Source organism: Erpetoichthys calabaricus, chromosome 8 (assembly GCF_900747795.2).
Source record: "Erpetoichthys calabaricus chromosome 8, fErpCal1.3, whole genome shotgun sequence".
Taxonomy (NCBI): Eukaryota; Metazoa; Chordata; class Cladistia; order Polypteriformes; family Polypteridae; genus Erpetoichthys; species Erpetoichthys calabaricus.
The window spans coordinates 11,623,092-11,646,631 of record NC_041401.2 but is presented as its reverse complement, the minus strand read 5'-3'; the positions used below and the strand labels follow the sequence as shown (position 1 = coordinate 11,646,631).

General features: G+C 38.1%; 1 protein-coding gene across 1 annotated transcript in view; it reads left to right on the top strand.

Moving 5' to 3' along the window:
• Positions 1-23,540, top strand: part of agps (alkylglycerone phosphate synthase) — a 204,820-nt gene that overhangs the window by 156,960 nt on the left and 24,320 nt on the right. The window contains exons 17-19 of the mRNA XM_028806233.2: positions 18,326-18,415; positions 21,477-21,576; positions 21,740-21,797. Coding sequence (XP_028662066.2) covers positions 18,326-18,415; positions 21,477-21,576; positions 21,740-21,797 — 248 coding nt within the window. The remainder of the gene's footprint in view (positions 1-18,325; positions 18,416-21,476; positions 21,577-21,739; positions 21,798-23,540) is intronic.

The window sequence follows — 23,540 nt, the reverse complement described above, 5'->3', positions numbered from 1 at the left end:
TCGCATCTGTGGTGCTCTTTCCTGGCATGAAACCATACTGCTGCTCACTAATCATCACCTCCCTTCTTAACCTAGCTTCCACTACTCTTTCCCATATCTTCATGCTGTGACTCATCAGTTTTATCCCTCTTTAGTTACTACAGCTTGGCACATCCCCTTTATTTTTAAAAATCAGCACCAGTACACTTCTTCTCCACTCCTCTTACAGCCTCTCACTTTCCAAGATTCCATTAAACAATCTGGTTAAAAACTCCATCTCTCCTAAACTCCTCCATGTTTCCACAGGTATGTCATCTGGACCAATGGCCTTTCCATTCTTCATGCTCTTCTTAGTTGTCCTTACTTCCTCCTTGCTAATCCGTTGCACTTCCTGATTCACTATCTCCACATTATCCAACCTTCTCTCTCTCTCGGATTCTGTTCATTCATCTGCCTCTCAAAGTACTCTTTCCATCTGCTCAACATACTCTCCTCGCTTGTGAGTTTGTTTTCATCTTTATCCTTTATCACCCTAACCTGTTGCACAGCTTTCTCAGCTCGGTCCATCTGTCTAGCCCACCGGTCCTTTTCTTCCTCCTTAGTGTTTAACCTCTCATACACCATACGCCTTTTCTTTTGCCTTCGCCACCTCTCTCTTCACCTTGCACCTTATCTTCTTTTACTCTTGTCTACTTTCTGCATCTCTCTGACTATCCCACTGCTTCTTTGCCATCCTCTTCCTCTGTATACTCTCCTGTATTTTCCCTTTCCAACACCAGGTTTCCTTTTCGTCCCTATTTCCAGATATTACTCCAAGCACCCTTCTTGCTGTCACCCTTACTACTTCTGCTGTAGGTTGCCCAGCTGTCTGGTAACTTTTCACTGCTACCCATTGCCTGTCTTACCTCCTCCCTGAACTCAACCTTGTAGTCTTCCCCTTTTCAACTTCCACCATTTGATCCTTGGCTCTGCCCTCACTCTCCTCCTCTTCTTGATCTCCAACGTCATCCTACAGACCACCATCCTATGCTGCCTAACTACACTTTTCCCTGCCACAACTTTGCAGTCTTTAATCTCTTTTAGACAGACCCTCCTGCATAGGACATAATCTACCTGTGTGCATCTTCCTCCACTCTTGTACGTCACCCTGTGTTCCCCTCTTTTTTAATATACGTATTCACCACACCCATGCCCACCCTTTTCGCAAAATACACTACCATCTGACACCATACCTACCCATCACTTCCTCATCTCCTGTGTTCCCTTCGCCTACATGTCTATTAAAATCTGCTCCAGTCACCACTCTCTCTCCCTTGGGCACACTCTCCACCATTTCAACCAACTCATTCCAGAAATCTTCTTTCTCATCCATCACACACCCAACTTTTGCTGGGCATATGCACTAACTACATTCATCATCACACCTTCAGCTTCCAGCTTCAAAATCATCACTCTGTCCGACGCTGTTTTCACCTTCAAAACATCTCTTGACATACTGTTCCTTCAGGGTAAGCTCTACTCCATTTCTCCTCCCATCCACACCATGATAGAAAAATTTGACCCCCACCTCAGGTCCACATGATCTTGCTTCCCTTCCATTTAGTCTCTTGCACGCACAATATATCAACCTTCCTTCTCTCGCATCACATCAGCTAACTCTCTCCCCTTACTAGTCATGCTGCCAATATTCAAAGTTCCTATCCTCACTTCCACTGTCTTTATCTTCTTCCTCTCCTCCTGTCTCTGTCTTATCAAGGTTTCTGCTTCAAATACTTGTCTCAGTAATTTGTTCCAGAGTACCTCAACTCTTTGTGTAAGGAAGTGCTTTCTGGCTTCAGTATTAAATGCACTTCCCCTTGATGTCCTCAAGTACATGATTCACCCTTAAGCCGAAAGAATGTTGCTGGATCTACTTTTTCAGTGCCTTTGTAGATTTTAAATACCTGGGTTATGTCCCCGCACATTCTCCTCTGCGTGAGACTAAACAAGTTTAATTCTCTTCTCACAGTAGGACATGTCTTTAAGTCCTGGAATGCTCTTGGTTGTACTTCTCTGCACAGCTTCAAGTGCTGTTATGTCTTTCTTGTACAATGATGACCAGAACTGCATATAATAGTCTAGATGTGGTCTTACTAGTGCATTACACAGGTGCATCTAAAAACAATTAGAATATTGTGAAAAAGTGTCATTGGTTTTCGTAATTTATTTCAAAAAGGTAAACCTTTATATATGCTATATTCATTTAACTTGTGACCAGTAACGGGCACTGCAGCCTCCCGAACCTTAGACAACACCACACAAACACAAGTCCCAGGTTCAAATAAATTATTTATTATCCACAATAGCTTCACAATTACTCTTAATACACACAATTCCAGTATTGTGTATCTTTCCTTTCCTCCACACCTCCAGGCCAACTTTGTTCTCTATCCTTCCAGCTTATACTCGCCTAGATGTGGCAGGGCAATTCCTTTTATCTTGGACCCAGGAGTACTTCTGGTGCCAGGGTATAGCCTAATGGAAGTATTTCTGTGCCAACTGGAAGGACTAAAAACCATGGAACATAGCTCCTAGCAGCACCCTCTGGTGGAATCCAGGGACCCTAACAGGGCTGATCTATGGCATTACAACTCCTAGCCTGTCTTGTGGGTGGCCATTGGTGTACCTTTCTCCCAGGTTGCTGCCACCTAGCAGTTTGGGGGAGCATGTAGCTTGAATGATCCCCCTGTCCTTCCTTCAGGCTGGGCTCCTGGCTGGGTAATTTTCATCCATCTAAATCTGCTAGGATGCCAGCGTATCCATTCTTCAGATGGCATCCAAGGTCCGAATCCTTATGTAGACAGGGAGCTTCCTTCCTCTTTCCATGTCCATTTGCTACCCGGGATCCTGGCCAGGCATTGGAAGGGAGTTAATCCCTGCCTGCCATCCATCACACACGTAAAGTGACATATTTCAAGCCTTTTTTTTTGTTTGTTTTAATGTTGATGAAGAATGCAGTATATTGTAGCTCATGAAATCATGTCAACATTTTTACTATATTATTATCATTATTACTATAACATGAAAAAGTTTGTTTTAGTTTTGTGTTCAACATTTCTTGCCTCACATTTTCTATCTTCCTACATTTACACAGAGCATTGTAGATATACACAGTGTCTCACAAAAGTGAGTACACCCCTCACATTTTTGTAAATATTTTATTAAATCTTTTCATGGGACAACACTGAAGATATGACATTTTGATACAATTTAAAGTAGTCGGTGTACAGCTTGTATAACAGTGTAAATTTGCTGTCTCCTCAAAATAACTCAACACACAGCCGTTAATGTCTAAACCGCTGGCAACAAAAGTGAGTACACCCCTAAGTGAAAAATGTCCAACTGACTCAGGTAGAAGACCTAGTCTCAATTATTGTTACAGTAAATAATTGTTAGTTTAATGATGTGCTACATTTTTCTTTCAACAAAGATTGTGTGTGTTTTTATTTGAGTTTGTGTGTTTTAAGGTAAAAGCTTCATGACACTACAACACTTTGTTCATGATCTTTCGGTGTCCTTGAGTGTTTAGAAAGGCGCCTACAAATAAATAAAATGTATTATTATTATTATTATTATTATTATTATTATGAGTAATACCCCAACCCAAACCCCAAAACAAAGTGGAAATATTACAAAGGGGTAATTAGGCTTTCAACTTGTTCTGTTTATATATTCACAATTTTCAATGTTCATACAGGCAATTTTAAACTAAACACATGTATTTTATTTAAGCCACAACTTACAAAAGTGGTTTCATATTGCAAAGGTACCTGACTATAGCAGTGTTCATGATTTGGTGAAAAATTGAATTTGTCCAAGTGCCCTCCGTGTTTGATGCTAAGGGTGAATGACCATAAATTTTAACAGAGTATAAACTGAATAGCATTTGTGATTGTTGGAGCAGGACAGCATAGCACTTGCAGCTCCACAGTACTGTCATACTAACGATGCGTTTAATTTCTTCATTGTAAGCAGGCTAATGTGCCTTTTCCCAGTCTGCGATTCATCTGTAAAAGAGTACCACTTCTATTTTAAACATGCAGATAACTTCAAAACACACTAAGCTACTATGTGTAGAGAATGGCATTTTTAATGAACAATTTACTTGGCAACCTAAAAAAAAAAGAAAAACTGAAATTCTTTTGGTCTCTTTTTTTGCCTTCTAATCATAAGGTGAATAAGAATCATTTGCTTGATTTATTAAACGTCCTACGTTAAATGTGAGTTCTGCTTTCTCTCCTTTATGGTGATATTTATTTCTTAAGATGCTTTATAAAATGAAGGTTAAAAGATGACCAGGAGGTACCTTTCTTTAAATATTTAGTTAGCATGTCCATGTCAGTGCTGAGAGTTCTGCTATATTTAAGTGTTAATCTTACATTGTATTTACAGTGCATCTGGAATGTATTCACAGCGCATCACTTTTTCCACATTTTGTTATGTTACAGCCTTATTCCAAAATGGATTAAATTCATTTTTTTCCTCAGAATTCTACACACAACACCCCATAATGACAACGTGAAAAAAGTTTACTTGAGATTTTTGCAAATTTATTAAAAATTTAAAAATTGAAATATCCCATGTACATAAGTATTCACAGCCTTTGCTCAATACTTTGTTGATGCACCTTTGGCAGCAATTCCAGCCTCAAGTCTTGTTGAATATGATGCCACAAGCTTGGCACACCTATCCTTGGCCAGTTTCGCCCATTCCTCTTTGCAGCACCTCTCAAGCTCCATCAGGTTGGATGGGAAGCGTCGGTGCACAGCCATGTTAAGATCTCTCCAGAGATGTTCAATCGGATTCAAGTCTGGTCTCTGGCTGGGCCACTCAAGGACATTCACAGAGTTGTGCTGAAGCCACTCCTTTGATATCTTGGCTGTGTTCTTAGGGTCGTTGTCCTGCTGAAAGATGAACCGTCGCCCCAGTCTGAGGTCAAGAGCACCTTGGAGCAGGTTTTCATCCAGGATGTCTCTGTACATTGCTGCAGTCATCTTTCCCTTTATCTTGACTAGTCTCCCAGTCCTTGCCGCTGAAAAACATCCCCACAGCATGATGCTACCACCACCATGCTTCACTGTAGGGATGGTATTGGCCTGGTAATGAGCGGTGCCTGGTTTCCTCCAAACATAACACCTGGCATTCACACCAAAGAGTTCAATCTTTGTCTCATCAGACCAGAGAATTTTCTTTCTCATGGTCTGAGAGTCCTTCAGGTGCCTTTTGGCAAACTCCAGGCAGGCTGCCATGTGCCTTTCACTAAGGAGTGGCTTCCATCTGTCCACTCTACTATACAGGCCTGATTGGTGAATTGCTGCAGAGATGGTTGTCCTTCTGGAAGGTTCTCCTTTCTCCACAGAGGACCTCTGGAGCTCTGACAGAGTGACTATCGGGTTCTTGGTCACCTCCCTGACTAAGGCACTTCTCCCCCGATCGCTCAGTTTAGATGGCCGGCCAGCTCTAGGAAGAGTTCTGGTGGTTTCGAACTTCTTCCACTTACAGATGATGGAGGCCACTGTGCTCATTGGGACCTTCAAAGCAGCAGAAATTTTTCTGTAACCTTCCCCAGATTTGTGCCTCGAGACAATCCTGTCTCAGAGGTCTACAGACAATTCCTTTGACTTCATACTTGGTTTGTGCTCTGACATGAACTGTCAACTGTGGGACCTTATATAGACAGGTGTGTGCCTTTCCAAATCATGTCCAATCAACTGAATTTACCACAGGTGGACTCCAATTAAGCTGCAGAAACATCTCAAGGATGATCAGGGGAAACAGGATGCACCTGAGCTCAATTTTGAGCTTCATGGCAAAGGCTGTGAATACTTTTGTACATGTGATTTCTCAATTTTTTTATTTGTAATAAATTTGCAAAAATCTCAAGTAAACTTTTTTCACGTTGTCATTATGGGGTGTATTGTGTAGAATTCTGAGGAAAAAAATGAATTTAATCCATTTTGGAATAAGGCTGTAACATAACAAAATGTGGAAAAAGTGATGTGCTGTGAATACTTTCCGGATGTGCTGTATATGGAGGCATCTTTTTAGTAGTTTGTCTTGATACTTTAATTATCCAAAAACCTTTACTGCAGATGAGTGTAACATTTTGAGTAGTTTTAGTAACATTCCCAATTTTAAGTTACTTTTTTATTTGTTTTATGCATTCTTATTAAGCACGCTCCCACTAATGATACAGTAATTAAAAATATAGAATGAAGAAAATAAATGCAAAATATTAAGACTTGTGGACAGATATGCTGTACTAGTCATTTAACCCGTTACAATAACGGGCGCTAGAACAGTAGTGCATAAACATTAGTAGGAACAGTCTATATTAAATGGCAAGGGACTTTGACCTCATTCTTTTTGTTGCTCGTATTTTTCTTTCTTTCAGCCTTTCTTTTGTTGATGTTTACTTGCTGAGCTGACCGTTCTTCATGGGCTGCCGCTGTGTATTGTGTGCCTTTAATTTTCTGTGACAGTAATACTGTCTTGTACGGCTCAATTCAATAAGGGCGCGCACAAAAAGGCGACCTCAATTGAGTGCGCCTTTATTCGCTGCGCCCAATTGAGGTCATCCTTTTGAGGCTCGCCTTTTTGTGCGCGCCCTTATTGAAGGATGCCCGTGCGCGCCCTTATTGAAGGATACCGTCTTGTACGTCCGCTGGCTTGGACGTCCGTAATATACCTTTAATTTTCTCTGGCGTTAATACAGGCGTGCGCGTCGGTAATATGCCTTTAATCTCCTCTGACAGTAATACTGGCTTGTATGTGGCTGTAATATGCGTCACTGTATTGTGTACCTTTAATTTCCTCTCGCAGTATTACTGGTTTGTATTTCCGTCTAACGCCTCTAACTTTCTCTGACAGTAATATCGCGCATCGCACTGTGCCCCGCGCATGCGCACTTCATCAGAAGACACCCACACATGGACACCTGGACGCACATAGGGATTTTATATATATGTAGATATAGAGAAATAAGGATATGTTTACATACTTATATGCAGGATGGTATTAAGTCCTAATTCCAACTGCAGTAGGTTATCCCTTTTTGGAAAAGGATCCACTGCAGTGCCAAATAAGTGCCACCATGGAGAGCAACAAAAAGAAAATGGAATAGACTATGTTAACATCAACACATTTTTACTTTAAAATTCATTTTTAAACGAAAATGATATCTGTCCACACTGGAGTTTTTACATCATTTACTAAAGTATTCCCCAAAGTAAAGTAATGCCCCAAAACGCATATGATGTTGACCTTTGCTCACACTGGGCATGAGTGCATGAGGCAGAAAATCTTTGAGGGGACTAAAAAACAGATTCCTTTGTGTTTCATGCTCTTTCAAGGCTATCAGCACGTGTAATATGCTGATAGTATGTTCATACAGAAATTAAAAGACTTGCAGTGAATTGGCCCAGTGTCACGTCAATGCACTGATTACAGTTGAAAGTAACAGTCTTTAGGTCTTGTGACGGTCATCTTATCATTAACTAAAAACACCACAAATGTTAAAGCAACACTTAAAAAAAGTGTGATAAGCCCTATGTTCATTTGCAAGAGGATTGGTTATAAGCAGTCCACAGCAATTGGCGTGCATCTTGTACTAAACAAAATTTGTAAAACTAACTCAGTTAAGAAAATGAATAAATGTGTGCGTACCTCCATGAGGCTATAGCTTAACTTTACTGCATTGTGCTTTTGTGTCTCTTTCTTGTAATATTGTGAGCACAGCTGTGTACTTCACCCAACCACTACATTAAGTGCCAGGTTATTAATTTTGCTGCAGAAAGTGATCCTTCTTATTGAACAGATTTAGTTTAAGTAATGAAGATTGATAAGAAGTTGTCAACCAAGTTATTTACAATCTGAATTTTTTACTACTACAATAAAGACGTTGACCCCACGGTATTTTTCATTAAACTATAGTGACCGGTAAATTATTTGTCTTTTGTGCATTTAAGCAACATTCTAACTGTACAAAGCACAATTAATTGTGCACAGGCAAGCAGTACAATAAATTTCATGGAATGCAACTATTTCACTATATTGGAATAGTGAATGAGGTGTTGTAAAGAGCAGAATCCAATCAGAAAAGGCACAAACCAACCAGAGTGCAGAGTGTTGTTTTCTGAAAAACTCTGTTTCCCCCATCCGGGTTACAACGCTGATGCTTGTGCTTATGAAAGTGCCCAGCTCTGGAGAACATTTTTAAAAGTATTTGTTGTTAGGGGTTGAAAATGCTGGCCTAGTATAGATGAAAGATGAGAAGGTTGACAAATCTCTTGGAATTTAAACCAAAACACGGTAGACGGGGTGTTAGTAAAGGCAAATGAAAATGAATGCAGTTAAAAACAATATAAGAGAGCAATTTTAAACAAGTTTAAGCAACCTCCGCAGCATCTAAACATGGCCACATTGTGTATTTTCAGAAAAAGCTTCTTGTTAAGTGGCAACAGCTCTGTTTGGAAAGTGTTGCAGTAGGCTGTAGGTCTTCATTTCAAACATTTATTTTAATTACAAGCCAATCCCCCCCTTATTAATTAAATGTGTCACAGGATCATTCTTCTGCATGTTCTGCCATGTTGTATTATCTTTTGTGATTTGTATTAGCTTGATATCTCAGTTTGTTAAAAAAAGAGAAGAAGTATACAAGGACAGACAGAAACAAATGACAGAAAGTTAGCTGCTGAGCTGTTTGGTTCACTTGCAGTTTGAGTTTTACCTTTGTGTTCTTCTTGTTCCCAAATTCCCTTTCTTTCACTTGTGTACCATTCATTTTTGTGGGTTAGGTTAAGGCAGCATGGTGTACAAGTACCAAAAACTACATTTTTAAAACAATACGGTACAAGCATTTAAGTAATTTTGGTACCAGAAGTAAACAGCAGTTCTGAATGATGTTGTGCTTAGCTCTTTGTTCTTCCACTGTCTTGACGCACTATAGACTTGGCAGGGGTCAAAAACCACCCCATTTCTCTTTATACACACTTGATCCGTGTTTCTTAAACAACGGGTCAGGTCGTGGACATGTCTGTGATGGGTCTCCACACGACTGTATAGTAAAATTGTTGAGTTCATCCACATGTGAATTCTAAGTTGAATGATTTGCTGCCCGCTATTTAGCTTGCTGTCTATTGTGGTAGTACAGTATGTGAAACAATGCTATTCACCATCACAGCTTTCAGAGCTTTCATTTCTGTGGCATGAAAATATAATAAGTATCCCCCACTTCCCATCTCACAACCTATTAAACAATCAGCCTGAGAAGACTGCCAGCAAAGACACGTATAACTAAGAGGAAAAGAAGATAGACTTACACAGACAAGCTTGTGAGGTGACAAGACAGCGGCGCATTGCAGTAAGGTAGTTTACACTGTGTATATTAGACATGTCACTGTGATTCACTGAGTAGTCAAAATGTCAGGAAAGCACGTTTAACTTGCATTTTTTGCAAAATGACTACAAAGATTGGCTTCAGCAAGACAAATCAAATAAGCATATGGCTGAGTACTGTTACGTTATGAAGACGTTTGACATTGGGAATATGGGTGGCACTTCTTTCAAAAGCCTTATGAAAGGAAGTAAACACTGACAACTGAGGATGAGAAAGGAAGCTAGTAACTCTGGTAAGAATTTTTTTGGACCTTTTCTGGGTATATCATCACACTTGATTGCTGAACCAGCAAGCTGTTCAAGTGCCAGTGGATTAGCTGACAGTATCAATAGTGAGAGCTCTAGTAAGACTAGTGATACTTCTATTATATCGCCATCTGTGTCTTCATATGTGACTAAAAATGAATGCCTGCAATCCTCTTGGTGTTAAATGTGATGGACAAGCATTATTCATACAAATCACACGAAGATGTGGGTAACCTATTTCAAAATGCTTTCTAATATTAAGACAGCAAAGTCATTTACTTTGTGGGGATCACAAATGTGCCTTCTTATCTTGTTATGAGCTTCTGCCATATTTTAAGTCAGTGCTTGTTCATCAGGTGGAGAGAGCTAATGCATATGTACTCCGTTATGATAGTAGCCTAAACAACAAATCACAGCATAAACAAATAAATGTTTGTTTTTGGATTTGGGAAGGAGATAAGACTGAGATTTTTTTGGTTCCAAGTTCATAGGCCATTCAGATGTGGACACCGACAAGGCAGCATTTAAATATTTGTTTGGTTGCGTCATCTGTGGCAAGTCTCAATGGATGGTCTTAATCTGAATTGGAAATTTGTTAATTCTTTACAAGAACTGCTGAAATCAGATTGTTATTCCATGCTATTGAACATAAAAAGCTGTGGAATCCACATTATTAGTGGTGGTTTCAGGATGGGGTTTCTCGCTCCTAACTGCAAGATACCAGATCAGCTATTCTCCTTGTATCACTTATTTAAAGACCACACCCTGAAGGAGAAAAGACTATGCAAGGCATGTGGAGCAACTGACATTAAGTTTCCCCTTGTGTTTTGTCAACATAGGTGGTTAGAGAATGTTCCTGTGTCTGAGAGAGCATTAAACCTGTCTTACACAAACAAGTGAAAAGAAGTTCTAAGAACCAAACACTGCATCAAATGAGAGGGTAACAGAAATGAATAAAGATCATTTGCTAATAGTAATAATAATAGTAATTCCTCACATTTATATAGCGCTTTTCATAGTGAGTGAGAGCTATTTCAACCACCATATATCTCTTCCATCAGGATGATGTGACAGCAGCTATTTTTGCCCCATTTCGCTCACCTCACATGAGCTGTTAAATGCTGAAGTGGTGAGAAAGAGAGCAAGCCAATTAGAGATGAGGGATGATTAGGGGGCCAGAATGATAAGGCCATGAATGGCAATTTAGTCTGGACATTGGGATACAACCTGCTTTTTACAAAGGATGCCCAGGGATCTTTTATGACCACAGAGAGTCAAGACCTTGGTTGTATGTCAACATCATCCAAAGGATGGCTCAATTTTTACAGCACAGTGTCTCCATCACTGCCCTTGGGTGATTGGGATCCACAGTCAGATCACAGAGTAAGCAACCCTGCTGTCCTCAGCAACTCTTTTTCCAGCAGCAACCCAAGGTTTTCCTAGCTGGTTTCCCATCCAAGTACTGGCTGGGCCCAAACTTCTGAGAGGTTTAATGCAGTGATTAATTAAGGTGCAAGTAATAAAGTAAGCTCAAGCCTCTGTCACAGATGATGAAGGTTGATCTATATAAAACCGAAAAACTATTGTGATAAGAAAAAAATTGTTGGATTTTTTTTTGTAGAGATGACCTTTTGAAACAACTGCTGTCTAAAGGTAAAATTAGTGAACTTTGAAATATGTGGTTTAAAACACACTGTAGAAACATCTTTAGTGCAATGGTAAGCAAGCTTCTTGAGAAAGTGCCAATAAAGTACACACTTGTGCATGCCTGCGTTGAACCCACAACTCTTGGCTTCTATTCAGGAGAAGTGTAGTGATCGCATGAAGAAGTTCCCAAACATTCTAGCAGATGTCAAGAAAGTTAACTCAGCTAAATGTAACAACAGTTTGGTGAGTTTATTGAAACCACCGTTGTCAGCAGCTAGTTAGAATTCAAAGGTTTTCAGTTAAGTTAGAGAGGGGATACTCTCTTTCATTGAAATATGGCTAACGAAACCAAACACTCAGAGATATAGTCTGTATGTTGCAGTCTGCTGCTTCTCTCTCATGGACAGGCCGGTGTGGCGTTTCTGTTAATAAGTAACTCGAGGTTGAGAATCCACTCAATGAGCCTTTGGTAGCATAACACCTTATTGTTCATGACATTTGCAATGTTGGTTGAGTACTCAAGTTGAACTTTGCTATGAAAGTCATAAATGTTGCACCTGAAGCAATGCAGCATTACATGGCCCGTCTCGGGGAGGCAAGGATAAGACTGCATGTTTCTGAAAAGAGTAAGCATGCATTAAGTGAAATTGACAAACATACAAAAATGAAAAAATGTTTAGAAACAGAATTTGCTACCTTGATTGAATCAGCAGATGAATTTGCTGAGAAGGCCGAATTGATGATTCAGCTCACATGGATTGCTGAATCCAATAGCCCAAGAAGGACAGTGATGAAGAAACAAATTTAAATTAACATTGTTAAGCAGGGAATCTAGGAGACAGTGAAGAAGTCCAAGTAAGGTAGAACAGCACAAACTAATGCTGTAAAATTACATATTACAGCAGCCTGTCTTGTGACATGTATCTTGCCCACTTCGCTAATGTTTATCACTATTATCTCAGACATACATATCTGTGGGAGCCAAGCGTCAGTAAATGCATTCTTCCTGTTCCTGTTGCCACTGTCTGCAAGAAATTGCATTGTTCTTATATTTAATTCTGTCAGTTTTATCTCAGGGAGGCACATTGCCGTAAGTCAGGGGTGGGCAAAGTCATTCCTGGAGGGCCGCAGTGGTTGCAGGTTTTTATTCTAACCCAGTTGCTTAATAAGAAGCCCTTATTGCTCAAGTAACACTTCTGCTTCATTTTAGTTGTCTCTGTCGTTAGGATTTTGAACCCTTATTGCTTATTTTAGTCTTAAACAACTGTTTTCTTAGTTTTTAATGGCTCCTTATTAGCAATAAGATGCAAATGACAAAAGAAACCAGCATTTCTCCTTTTAGTTTGTTACCATTTACACCTGTGTGTATTTATCGTGCACTATTTGGTATAATTAAATACTTGGAAGGAAAGTGAAAAGAAAAAAGTGAAAGATTGAGTCCATTTTAGACTTCAAATCATTTGGATGATATCCTTAGAAAGGAAAAAAAAAATCTAGGATATGTGAATGGCCTGACATGGCAGAGTTAAAGCACTAACAAGCCAGGAAATTTAATTATTGGCAAGGATTGTTTTCTAATTAAGCAACTGGGTTGGAGCAAAAACCTGCAGCCACTGCGGCCCTCCAGGACTGACTTTGCCCACCCCTACCATAAGTGATTGGCACTGCTGCCTCACGGGTCATGTGAAATGTTTGGCCAAAATAATCGTACCAGCATTGTGGGCACATGCTTTACTACCCCTCAGAGACACTTAAAGGGCCATTGCACCATTACAATATACACAAAACTAGTTCAGTTTCTCCTTCCTCATTAACTTAAATGCTTTATACCAAACTAAAGTTCCTGGACACTTCTGCAATTTCGCTGAACTCATGGTGATGCAAACTCTGCAGGCATCACTTGTGTCTATGACGTAATTTTAAGCTCTAATGGGGTCATGTAGTGTGCGTGGATGCCCTTCCCAATTTATACCTCATACTTTTCATCTGCAATAGTTTACTTCCTAAAATATGCCAAAAATATTCTTCATGACCATTTATTTGCTTAGTAGATATCGGTCACAACAATAAAGTTTCTGTATTTTTAAATACGCTTTGAAGTGTTGCTTTTGATAACAGTGCTTTTTTCATGATACACATATAGCACTGTTTGTAATTGTGGGTGGGTGTTGAGGTTTCCCCCACAGCCCTGAGCTGTATAAACTAATTAGAAAATGGATGGACAGCCATCTGTAGGAGTGTTCAGTGCAATCTTAGAATGAATGCAAAGCCTCTGTTCCTTTATTGGGTTTGTGTAGGACACTATTAAAAAAAAACAAAAAAAAAAACAACCTTGGCATCATTATATCTCCTCTTACAAATCTGTGATATTACATTTTAAATGATAAAAACTTGCATCTGATTGGCCACTTCAGTTCACTCTCAAAGCATGCAGAAATCTGTTTGTGAACTCCATAAAGGGGATGAAAGTGGTGGTAACAAAAGCTAATGCGTGTGTGTAGTATTAACTATAGGTATTACTGCAGCATGTATCATTACATTATCAGAGTTTTTGTATTGACTTGGTACCAAAGTATGTGTTCTTGTGATATCTCTACTATGCGTACTCTTAGTAAGCTGTAAAAAAGACAGCTGTGTGAGACGTCTAAGAGGTGAGACCATTTAAATATGAAAGACATACAATGGGTCATTAAACTGCTAATGATGTTCAAATCACAAATCAGAAGCTGTATCCTTAGCTTGCACAGTTGTCTTGACATGACTTGATACTACAGAATATGACATAACTATCATTAAATAGTCAAGTAAAATTATTTTGTAACTATTTTACAACGTGGTGTACCCTTTGTGTTTTGTAATCAAAGCTAGCAGTAATGGTCTCCCTAAAGCATTACAGGGCAGATACATGTTTCTAGTGATTCATAATGCATATACGGTAGTGTATATTCAGAACTGAAAGTTGTTTGACATATATTTTATTAACTTTTACAAGTACAAAAAATTAAAACCTCGACCTTTTAAAATATTTTGAATAAATCTTGCATATTACATCCATGTTGGTCTAGTGGCTTTTGTGAAAAGACATCCCAAGCTCATTCACTGCTCTATATTTGTTTTTATCAGATGCCTTATGTATGATGTAGATGTGAATTTCCCCTTGGGATTAATAAAGTATCTATCTATCTATCTATCTATCTATCTATCTATCTATCTATCTATCTATCTATCTATCTATCTATCTATCTATCTATCTATCTATCTATCATATAGTGCCTTTCATATCTATCTATCTATCTATCTATCTATCTATCTATCTATCTATCTATCTATCTATCTATCTATCTATCTATCTATCTATCTATCTATCATATAGTACCTTTCATATCTATCTATCTATCTATCTATCTATCTATCTGTCTGTCTGTCTGTCTGTCTGTCTGTCTGTCTAATATGTTTACATATGTGTATTTCTAAGCAATTTGGAATAATCTTAAAAATATTTTTTCGTGAATTATTATGTACATAGTTAAATGCTCCTTGTGGCTTAAGTTTTTGCTACTTGTCAACCTAAACTTATTTTAAGCGAATTATGAGATACAAGTTAAACAACAAAGTCCCCAGAAGCCCCTATTTCACATCTTTTTACAAGCATATACAGTTTTAGTTTACCTGAGCTTAAACATACACATTCTAAAAAATAAAAAAAAAACACTTCTTCCTAACATTTGCTTTACATTTGCATATCCTTCCTGTCATTCTTGCTTTAATTGCATATATCAGAATTCAACACTCTTTTAACCCTTAATCCGCTGGAACCAGCTATACTTGATTCCCAATGCAAATTTGCCAGCACACTGGAGCCGAGTACTGTATATTCAGAAACGTACACTTGTTGAATGCCACACCTGGCTATAGTCGGTTCCCAGTGCAATTTGCCAGCACGCCGGAGCAGAGTATGTTCGCCGATGTATATTCATTGAACGCCTTAACCGGCTATAGTTGGTTCCCAGTGCAATTTGCCAGCACGCTGGAGCCAAGTATATTTGGCAACATACATTTATTGAGCGGCGCAACCAGCTATATTCAGTTCCAAGTGCAATTTGCCAGCACGCTGGAGCTGATCAGTCAATGGCGTACATTTGTTGAGCAGCCAGCTCATGGCCACTGGCGCCCCCTGCAGCACTGCAGCTTCACTGTCCCTGGGATTTAGCCGCTGCACTAGACTAGCCTGCAAGCATCAGCATTGACCTCTGTGTGCTCACGTGCAGCCAGTTCAAGCGCAGTTGGCTCGATGATTTACTGAATTTCATCAATGGCGTCAGTTTCACCTTGTACATATAATAATAGATTGTTGCAGTAATTTTTTTTAATAGTTTTTACAGTTCATTGGCTGTGGGTAAAATAATCAGTGTTGCAGTAATTGTGATGCTTTTTGCATGAAAAAAAGTGTTCCATTAAAATTTCACTTTTTCTTGGTGAATTGTGACGTTTCCCTAAAAAGTGCAGCAAACAATTATTTGGCGTCCAGGGGTGCATTAACCCCCAAGTATATGGCAATTTAAGGGTTAAAACACATTGTTATCACCATCATTTTGTTTAGCTGATGGTTCAAAGTAGAACAAATCTAAGGACTCCTTTTCTAGAGTGGTCTCAGACTTATGGCCACAATGACTTCTAAAACTTTCACTAGCCCTAAAAATACTTGTCCTCATTCCTCTCCGCCCCCATCTCCCTACAGGTGTCTTTGCATTCCTGTTAGCTTTTATCCAAACTTTTTTGCTAAACTCTTATTTAAAAGCACACAATCAAAATTAAAGTAAAGCACAAGGGGAAAAAAACTATTAATATAGTTATAGTCTTGGTCATACAGTTTTATTCACTTTAAAGCTTATTTAAATACAATAAACTGAAAAAACTTTTTTTCGCCCTCATTGCAGATATACTGTGATATTCAAAACTACCTCATTCAGCAGTTCCATTGGGAAGGTGCTATTTTGCTCCCTTTAACATGTTCTCACTATTGCCAGAGATCTGTAACCTGGGAATGTAAAACAGAGCTCTTAACCAAGGCTCTTTCATTGACATTTGATTAAGTGTGTGACTTTCTCCAGGTTTATTACGCATTCCTCTGATTGATGTAGGTATTGACCATGTCTTTAAAGAGACTTCTGTGTCAAGTTTCAAACACCCTGTTTTGTTTTTCCTGGCAGATTCTGCAGTTTGCAGCCAGAGCAGTAGACAATACCTATACTATCCGATTCATGCAGGCCTTCATGTTAAAGAAACTAGGGGGCTCTGCCCCCTACTCGCTTTGCTCGCCCACCCCCCGGTTTGGTTTACCGGATATACAGTTTATTTTCATGGGAATTGTTACATATGCATTATTTTCACTTTTACTTTAAAACTTTTGTAAAAACAAAATTTGCCCTTTATTTCCGGCCCCGTGCGTGGTTAAATCTCTCTCTCGCAGGATGTATAACGCTGCTCGCATTGTGAAGTGGGGGGCTGAACGCACGCTAAGGAGCTTCGGTCGGATCATCTGCTGGCGAGCTGCGTATTCTGCTTGTCATTGTTCTAAGAGCTTGGGAGCACATGAAGTGTGTCTGCCAAAAGCATTCCAGCAACTGCTAGGTTACATATCCGTGAACTTTTTTTAAATTGTTTGTAAGTAGGGCATGACGTGCAAAAGTCACCATCTCACTGTTCTTGCTTCCTAAGGTTGTAATGTCTAGTCTCGGGTGGCGTCAAAGTGCCTATCCGAGATGATCACGTCTCGATTGCTTCGCTTGCCCTCCCTCCGCACTATGCTACAGCCACTTTGAATCTCAGCCACTCGCATTGTGTTGTATGGGGGGGGGGGGGGGGGGGGGGGGGGGGGGGGGCTGAACATGCTAAGGAGAAATGGATGGATCAGCTACTGGCTTTGTGCTGCTGCTGCTGAGGTGTGTGTTCTGCTTGTTGCACTGCGCGTCGATCATTTAAAATCCAGTACAGCAGCTGTCCTTTTGTCACACTGCCTTGTCTCGTGTGACGTTAAAGTGTCTCTTGCGGGACGTCAAAGTGTCTTCTGAGAAGATCATGTCTCGTCTCCCGCCCAAGATTTTTTTTAATAATAGAGAGATAAGCCATGCTGTCCCTGTTAATAAACATTGTGCTTTTCTGCTTTTGTCCTCCGCAAAATCTGGACACCCTACAGTATAACTATAGCTATACAGCAGACAGTGCTGCACATACCTATTGGTTATTAAGTACAGCACGCAAACTAAACAGTGAAATAGTGACACAAGATAATACAGCAATATGCCATCTTTAATGATCCTCATTGAATAGAAAATTGATTTTTCTACAGATAAAAACATAGCTTAGCTTTGCTACACTGCAGTGGTTCTCTATTGATTTGGACCAAGAGGCTACTTTGCCAAAGTGAAAGAGAAGGCAGTAACTTCCAAGCATAAATTCCACGTTACCACATTTATTTATATATATGTAACATTCATATCTATAGCTGTTATATATGTGTTTGAAAGAAGAGATTTCAACCAGTGATCTGTAATAACCGCTTTGTCTTGAAGAAAATGTGACAGTGGGCACCATTACAATGCTGTTACAGGAAAAGTGACATCCATTAGCATCGTCTTGCAATGAAGGCATTGCTTTTGCCTTTCATTCAAGTTGCAACTATGGAAATTGGTTGGACAGGAGAGAGACTTAAGTCTGAAGTAGTGTTGAGATAAAGGGAGAGAGTATGTATCAGAGCAAAGAAGAAATGGCACAGATATAAAAGTTACTGTACTTATGAAAGTTGGTCGAATCATTTGGTGGTTCTTTTAAAGCTGTTCCCCTGTGGCCCTAACAGCAGGGAAGTCAGTATAGAACTATGGGTGTCAGGCAGCAGCCTGATTGTTACAAATAAATACCCAAGTGATATATGTTTGAGACAGTTTAAGTATCACCTTGCAGAACACAGAGGTTTATTAACTCCTGAGCTTAACATATGTCTTTCTTTCTTTCTTTCTAGGGTTCTGGATCTCTGTCGTAACGTGAAAGAGCGGATAGTAAGGGAATGTAAAGAAAGAGGAGTTCAGTTTCCCCCTTTATCAACATGCAGGTATGAAACATTATAAATTTCAGTTGTTTAAATTATTTGTATTATCAGTTTTTAAAAGCATGCTAGACTGAAGCCATAAAAGTAATTTTTCTCAGCTCTAGATCCAAATTTTACTGTTCTCATTTGACATTAATAGAAATGTGTTAATATACTTGTTTTAGTCCTTCCAGGTGCTTCTTACACCAAGATTTACCAGAATTATTTAATCCTCAGCATGTTGCACAAATAAGAAGCTACGTAATGTGAGGTGCAACTCCATCTATGCAGTCATCAATTCAGCAATGTCTAAGGGCAAGCTAACTGACACAGAGCTTAGCAGAAAAGAAAGGTTGATGACTTTAAAACCTGGTCCAGATGTTTATTGATATTTTTAATAGTTTTTTGATCAATACACAAGCTACCAAATAACCATTGCTACTTCATCTTAATGAATGACTAATAATCTTATGTTATTGTGCTTTTTAACACAAAAGGTACTCACATACACCAACAAGACCCCACTAAACTTTAACTTTATGGTGTTGAAGTAAATCTGTCTAGATGAGGTGCCCAGTATTATAATGTGGCCTGCCATCTAAAGTGTAGCAGCCAATCCTAACTTCTAAGTAATGGTCACTGGAAAGCATTTTTCTTGGTGTGTACTTCTTTCTTATTTTTTTCTCGTTAATTTACACCTGTGTTTCTTCAAAGTAGACCACCATGCGTAGCACAGGATACCAGCTTCCCGTATGAAGGAAAAAAAAAAAAAAAACGCCTGTTAACATTTTGTATGCTAAACCCTTAATTAGTCCAACAGAAAGGTGCTACCTGAGAAAATTACAAGTGGGTTTGACCTTCCTGAGTGACCTAACGAAAGACATTGACAAGTAACAGCATATTCCTTTTGCTCTGGCAGTGAGATTGCAGTGGCGCTTGATTATTCTTCTGGCAGTCATTTCCTTGCACCCAGCAGGCAGTCTGCTGTGACAAGATTGATCTGAGCATTTAACCTCCATAAAAGTCACTGCGTTGAGCGACGCAAGGCATGAGAGGAAGGAACAGTGCCCCAAGAAGGCCTAGTAAGAATAGATATTATACCGTAGGAGCATTTATAACACATTTTCAGTAATGACTGTTTTATAAAAGAACCAGAAAAAAGCATTGCAAAGGTCAGAAACATATCCTCTTCTAAGGCCCTGCAAAACAGATGAAAGAACATCTGAACTACACTGAAATTTGAGTCGTACAAAAAATTAGAGGAGCATGCCAATGCTTTCACTAGTGTAGTTATATTCCTTTCATATCTATGTCAAGTTGTAACATGATAAAAATAATGCTTTCAGTCCAGCATTTGTGTATGCACTTGGTCTTGAGAAACAAATAAGAAACGTAACAGCTGTTTCTTCACCATGTTAATTTCGTTCAATTTGCAATTCGTTTTTGTATAGCACTTTTCACCATGTATATTGTCTACAGGCTTAGAATGTATTCCAAACTAAGTTCAGTTTATCAAAAATATGTAATAGATGCCATACTAGAAGCCTGCAAAACTAAGGATTTTGCAAGAAAATTACATGTAAATAATTATATATATATATATAATTTTAAAAGAAATATACTGCCATAATAAAAGATATATTATGCACTTCCTAGTTGTTATTTTTTTCCATTAGAGATTCTTTAAACGTAAACCTTTCTCAAATTTTATGGACTTTTACATATTATTGTGTTTTTTTATTTTTCTGAATATGAATAAGATTAATTTATATGAGTTCTCTTACTACCTAACTCAAAGTCTTTGTATTTGGGACCTATTTTTATTTCTCTGCATTGACTACTATTGTAGTATAGTACTATGTTTATGAAGATTTAATCACAAAAAATACACACACATTCGCTTTAGCTTTTGACTAATTTAATTTATAAATATTGTGTCCATTATTTTGAGAAGAGCAAATGTATTGGAGAATCAAGAAGTAAGGAAGAAAAATAAACTTTAAGGCCATAAACAATAATTCAAAAGGGAAAATTGAAAATTGTTTGGGCAGTAGTTAATCTTACTAAATGCGCAGAGATGTTAATCAAATTGAATTTCATTAGTTTATGGCTATTTAATAGCTTGTTAATATGATGAGACAAAGCTTGACAAACCAGCCAAGCCCTAGCGATAATTGTGAAAACATTACGAGAATTGAGGTCAGAGGTGGGTAATGAAAAACCTGATCCTTATTGCGTTTTCTAAACCCTTCTATTAAATGTGAAAATTGTTTCGGCTCTCCCAGAGGTTCATGCTTTCAAAATAAAATCATGAAATGGTATTGGATTATCTGTTCGGGTAGCGTGAACCTTGAAATAAAGGGGCAGTGGAGGGAGTGTTACCAGACATTATGGACAATGCTAGAATATTTTTACAGGAATGAGTCTTCCCATAAAACTCAGTAAAGGTTTTTTTTTTTTTTTTTTGAAGAAAATTACCAAGTTTGATTCTGCATGTCAGCAAAGACCGATTTGTGACTGTGCTATGCCGTCTTTTGTAAGAAAGCATTTTACATAGTCTTGACAATATGGCAGAAAGTATCTTTTGGAGTTTCAGATTTTAATTTTTCCTCCACCAGTATATTAAGTATGGGACCGTGAAACCCTTAAGGGAGTCAATTTTGACTCCTGCCCTTCCAAATAATAATAAAAAAATCTTATTGATTCTGTTAACTTGTTTAGAAGAAAACTCTGCTTCATAAATCACTCTAAATCTATAAGTGCTAGAATAGCAGCAGTGGGAACACATTTTAAATTATTTTTCCTTGGGTGTCATTTCATTCCATTGTGCGTAATTAATAAAGAAGCTTGCCAAGATCTTTGTTTCAGATTGGCTGTTTAATATGTAGAGTTCTAGGCTTTCAGTATTTATTTTAAGTGTAAGATTTACCCTTATTATTTAAGGAAATAAAATGTCTACCCTAATAAGAGTAATATTGACATTAGAGCATGATGATTTAAAAGTGAAATAAGCCTTAAAAGTAAATGAAGTACAGTGCACATCCATTACACTCTATGCACTAACAGTCATAGTTTGCTTTTTAAGGGTGACACAGACATATGATGCTGGGGCCTGTGTCTACTTCTATTTTGCCTTCAACTACCGAGGAATTGCTGATCCAATCCATGTTTATGAACAAATTGAGGTAAGGTGAAAGTTCTTTATTTAGTGGTCATCTCATTGGATAATATTTTGTTAACCTAAGTTGTATTATAACACATATCTTAACTCTTATGTTAGTTTTAAAACTAATAAAAAGTTTCTGTTTACTTTCCTATAAGGATTATATAAGATTCTTTTCTTTTTAGAGTGCAGCACGTGAAGAAATTCTTGCTAATGGAGGAAGCCTTTCTCATCATCATGGAGGTAAATATGACATTTTTTTAAATATTTTTAGCATTCTTTTGATTTTTTTGTTGTTTTCTGTGTCTTTATTACATAGCATGTAATAAACCAGATGACAAAAAATATACTAAGAATTGGAAACTCAAGGGAAAGAAACATCCTTGAGTTTTTAAAGCTGACCAGGTACGGTTTTTCCAGTTCAACTCATTATTAATAGATTTGGCATGCCAAATTTACAGTAGATAGATAGATAGATAGATAGATAGATAGATAGATAGATAGATAGATAGATAGATAGATAGATAGATAGATAGACAGATACTTTAGTAAGAATAATACATAATGTACATTTATACTATTTTGGGCCTGAGGTCTTTTTCCCTTCTTTGCCCATCAGTCTGCTGATAGCAGATATTAGCCATTGTTTTCCTCTAGTCTGAGTTTCTCTGTTTAGTTTAAACTAAGTGCAGTCCCACTGAGTAAAAATTTCAGTTTTGAGAGTAATTTGTGCATGATTTCTGTTTTTTGGGACACAACAGAAGAAAGTACATTTTTTTTTCTCCTTTTCCGTAGTCATGGGATCCACTCAGCTTCTGTACGTTTAGGGTCTAGTTAATAGCATAACAATATAAGAAGTTTCCTAAATGAGAGAATACTTCAGTCTATCAAGCTCATTTTGGTTAGATGATAATTAAGTTCCCCTCATACTTACAGAAGTATTTAAAGTTTCACCTTGAGTTATATGACTCAAATGATTGTTTCCTATTCCCATGAATGTTTTTGTAAAAAAAAAGTGCCTCCTGGCTTAAGTCTTAAATGCACTTCCCCTAATTTCCAGCAGTGTCCCCTGGTACTTGGTTAACTATATACAGTAATTGAAAAAATTCTAATGGAACATTTATGTCTATGCCTTTGCGAATTTAGAAGATCTTGATCAGGTCCCTCATCAACCTTTTCTCTGTTCAGTACTAAAGACATTTCTTTCTTTTGGCCTGTCAGTGCAGGATATAACTCTCTACATCTGGTATGCACTTGGTTTTTCTTCTTTGCTCTGCTCCTAGTGCTGTTATATCTTTTTTTCAAGCAAGGTGTCCAGAATTGCACACATTTTTTGTTATATAACCAAACATTTTACTTGCCTTTTTAATTGCTTCTGTACATTGTGTAAATTTGCAATCAAGGTAGAAACTATAGGTTGCTTCCTGTTGGCACAGCATCACTTCTCTTTTCTACTTGTTACTAAAATTACTTTTGATTGTGTGTATTACTTTGGACGTTCCTGCATCAAACTGTATTTTGAAAGTTTTGGAGATCGTACAGGTATTTTTACATTATTTTTGCTGCTTCCTCGGTATTTGCTATCCTTCCAATTTTAGTGTCATTTTCAAATTTCATAATATTACTAACTAAACCACTAAACTAGAATTTAAAATAAAAAGTAACAGTCTGAGGACAGATTAATGAGGGAGTCAACTGCTGACTTTGCCCCATGTAGAACATTATCCTTTTATCTGTAATGTTTGTCCAATTTTGTAAGTTAACTCTGATGCTAAGTGGCTTTTGATTAACATGTTTGTTTTTGTGCAGAACTATATCAAAGCCTTTTTGAAACCCCAACGTACTTTACTTTTTGTCTACTGCTTCACTTTCCATTTCAAACAGTCAAGCTGATTATTTTAGTGAAATCTTCCTCTATAAACCTTTGCTGTTGTCTGTTTATTTATTTTCATTTATTCAAGATGTGTTCACTGAGCCTGTAGCTTT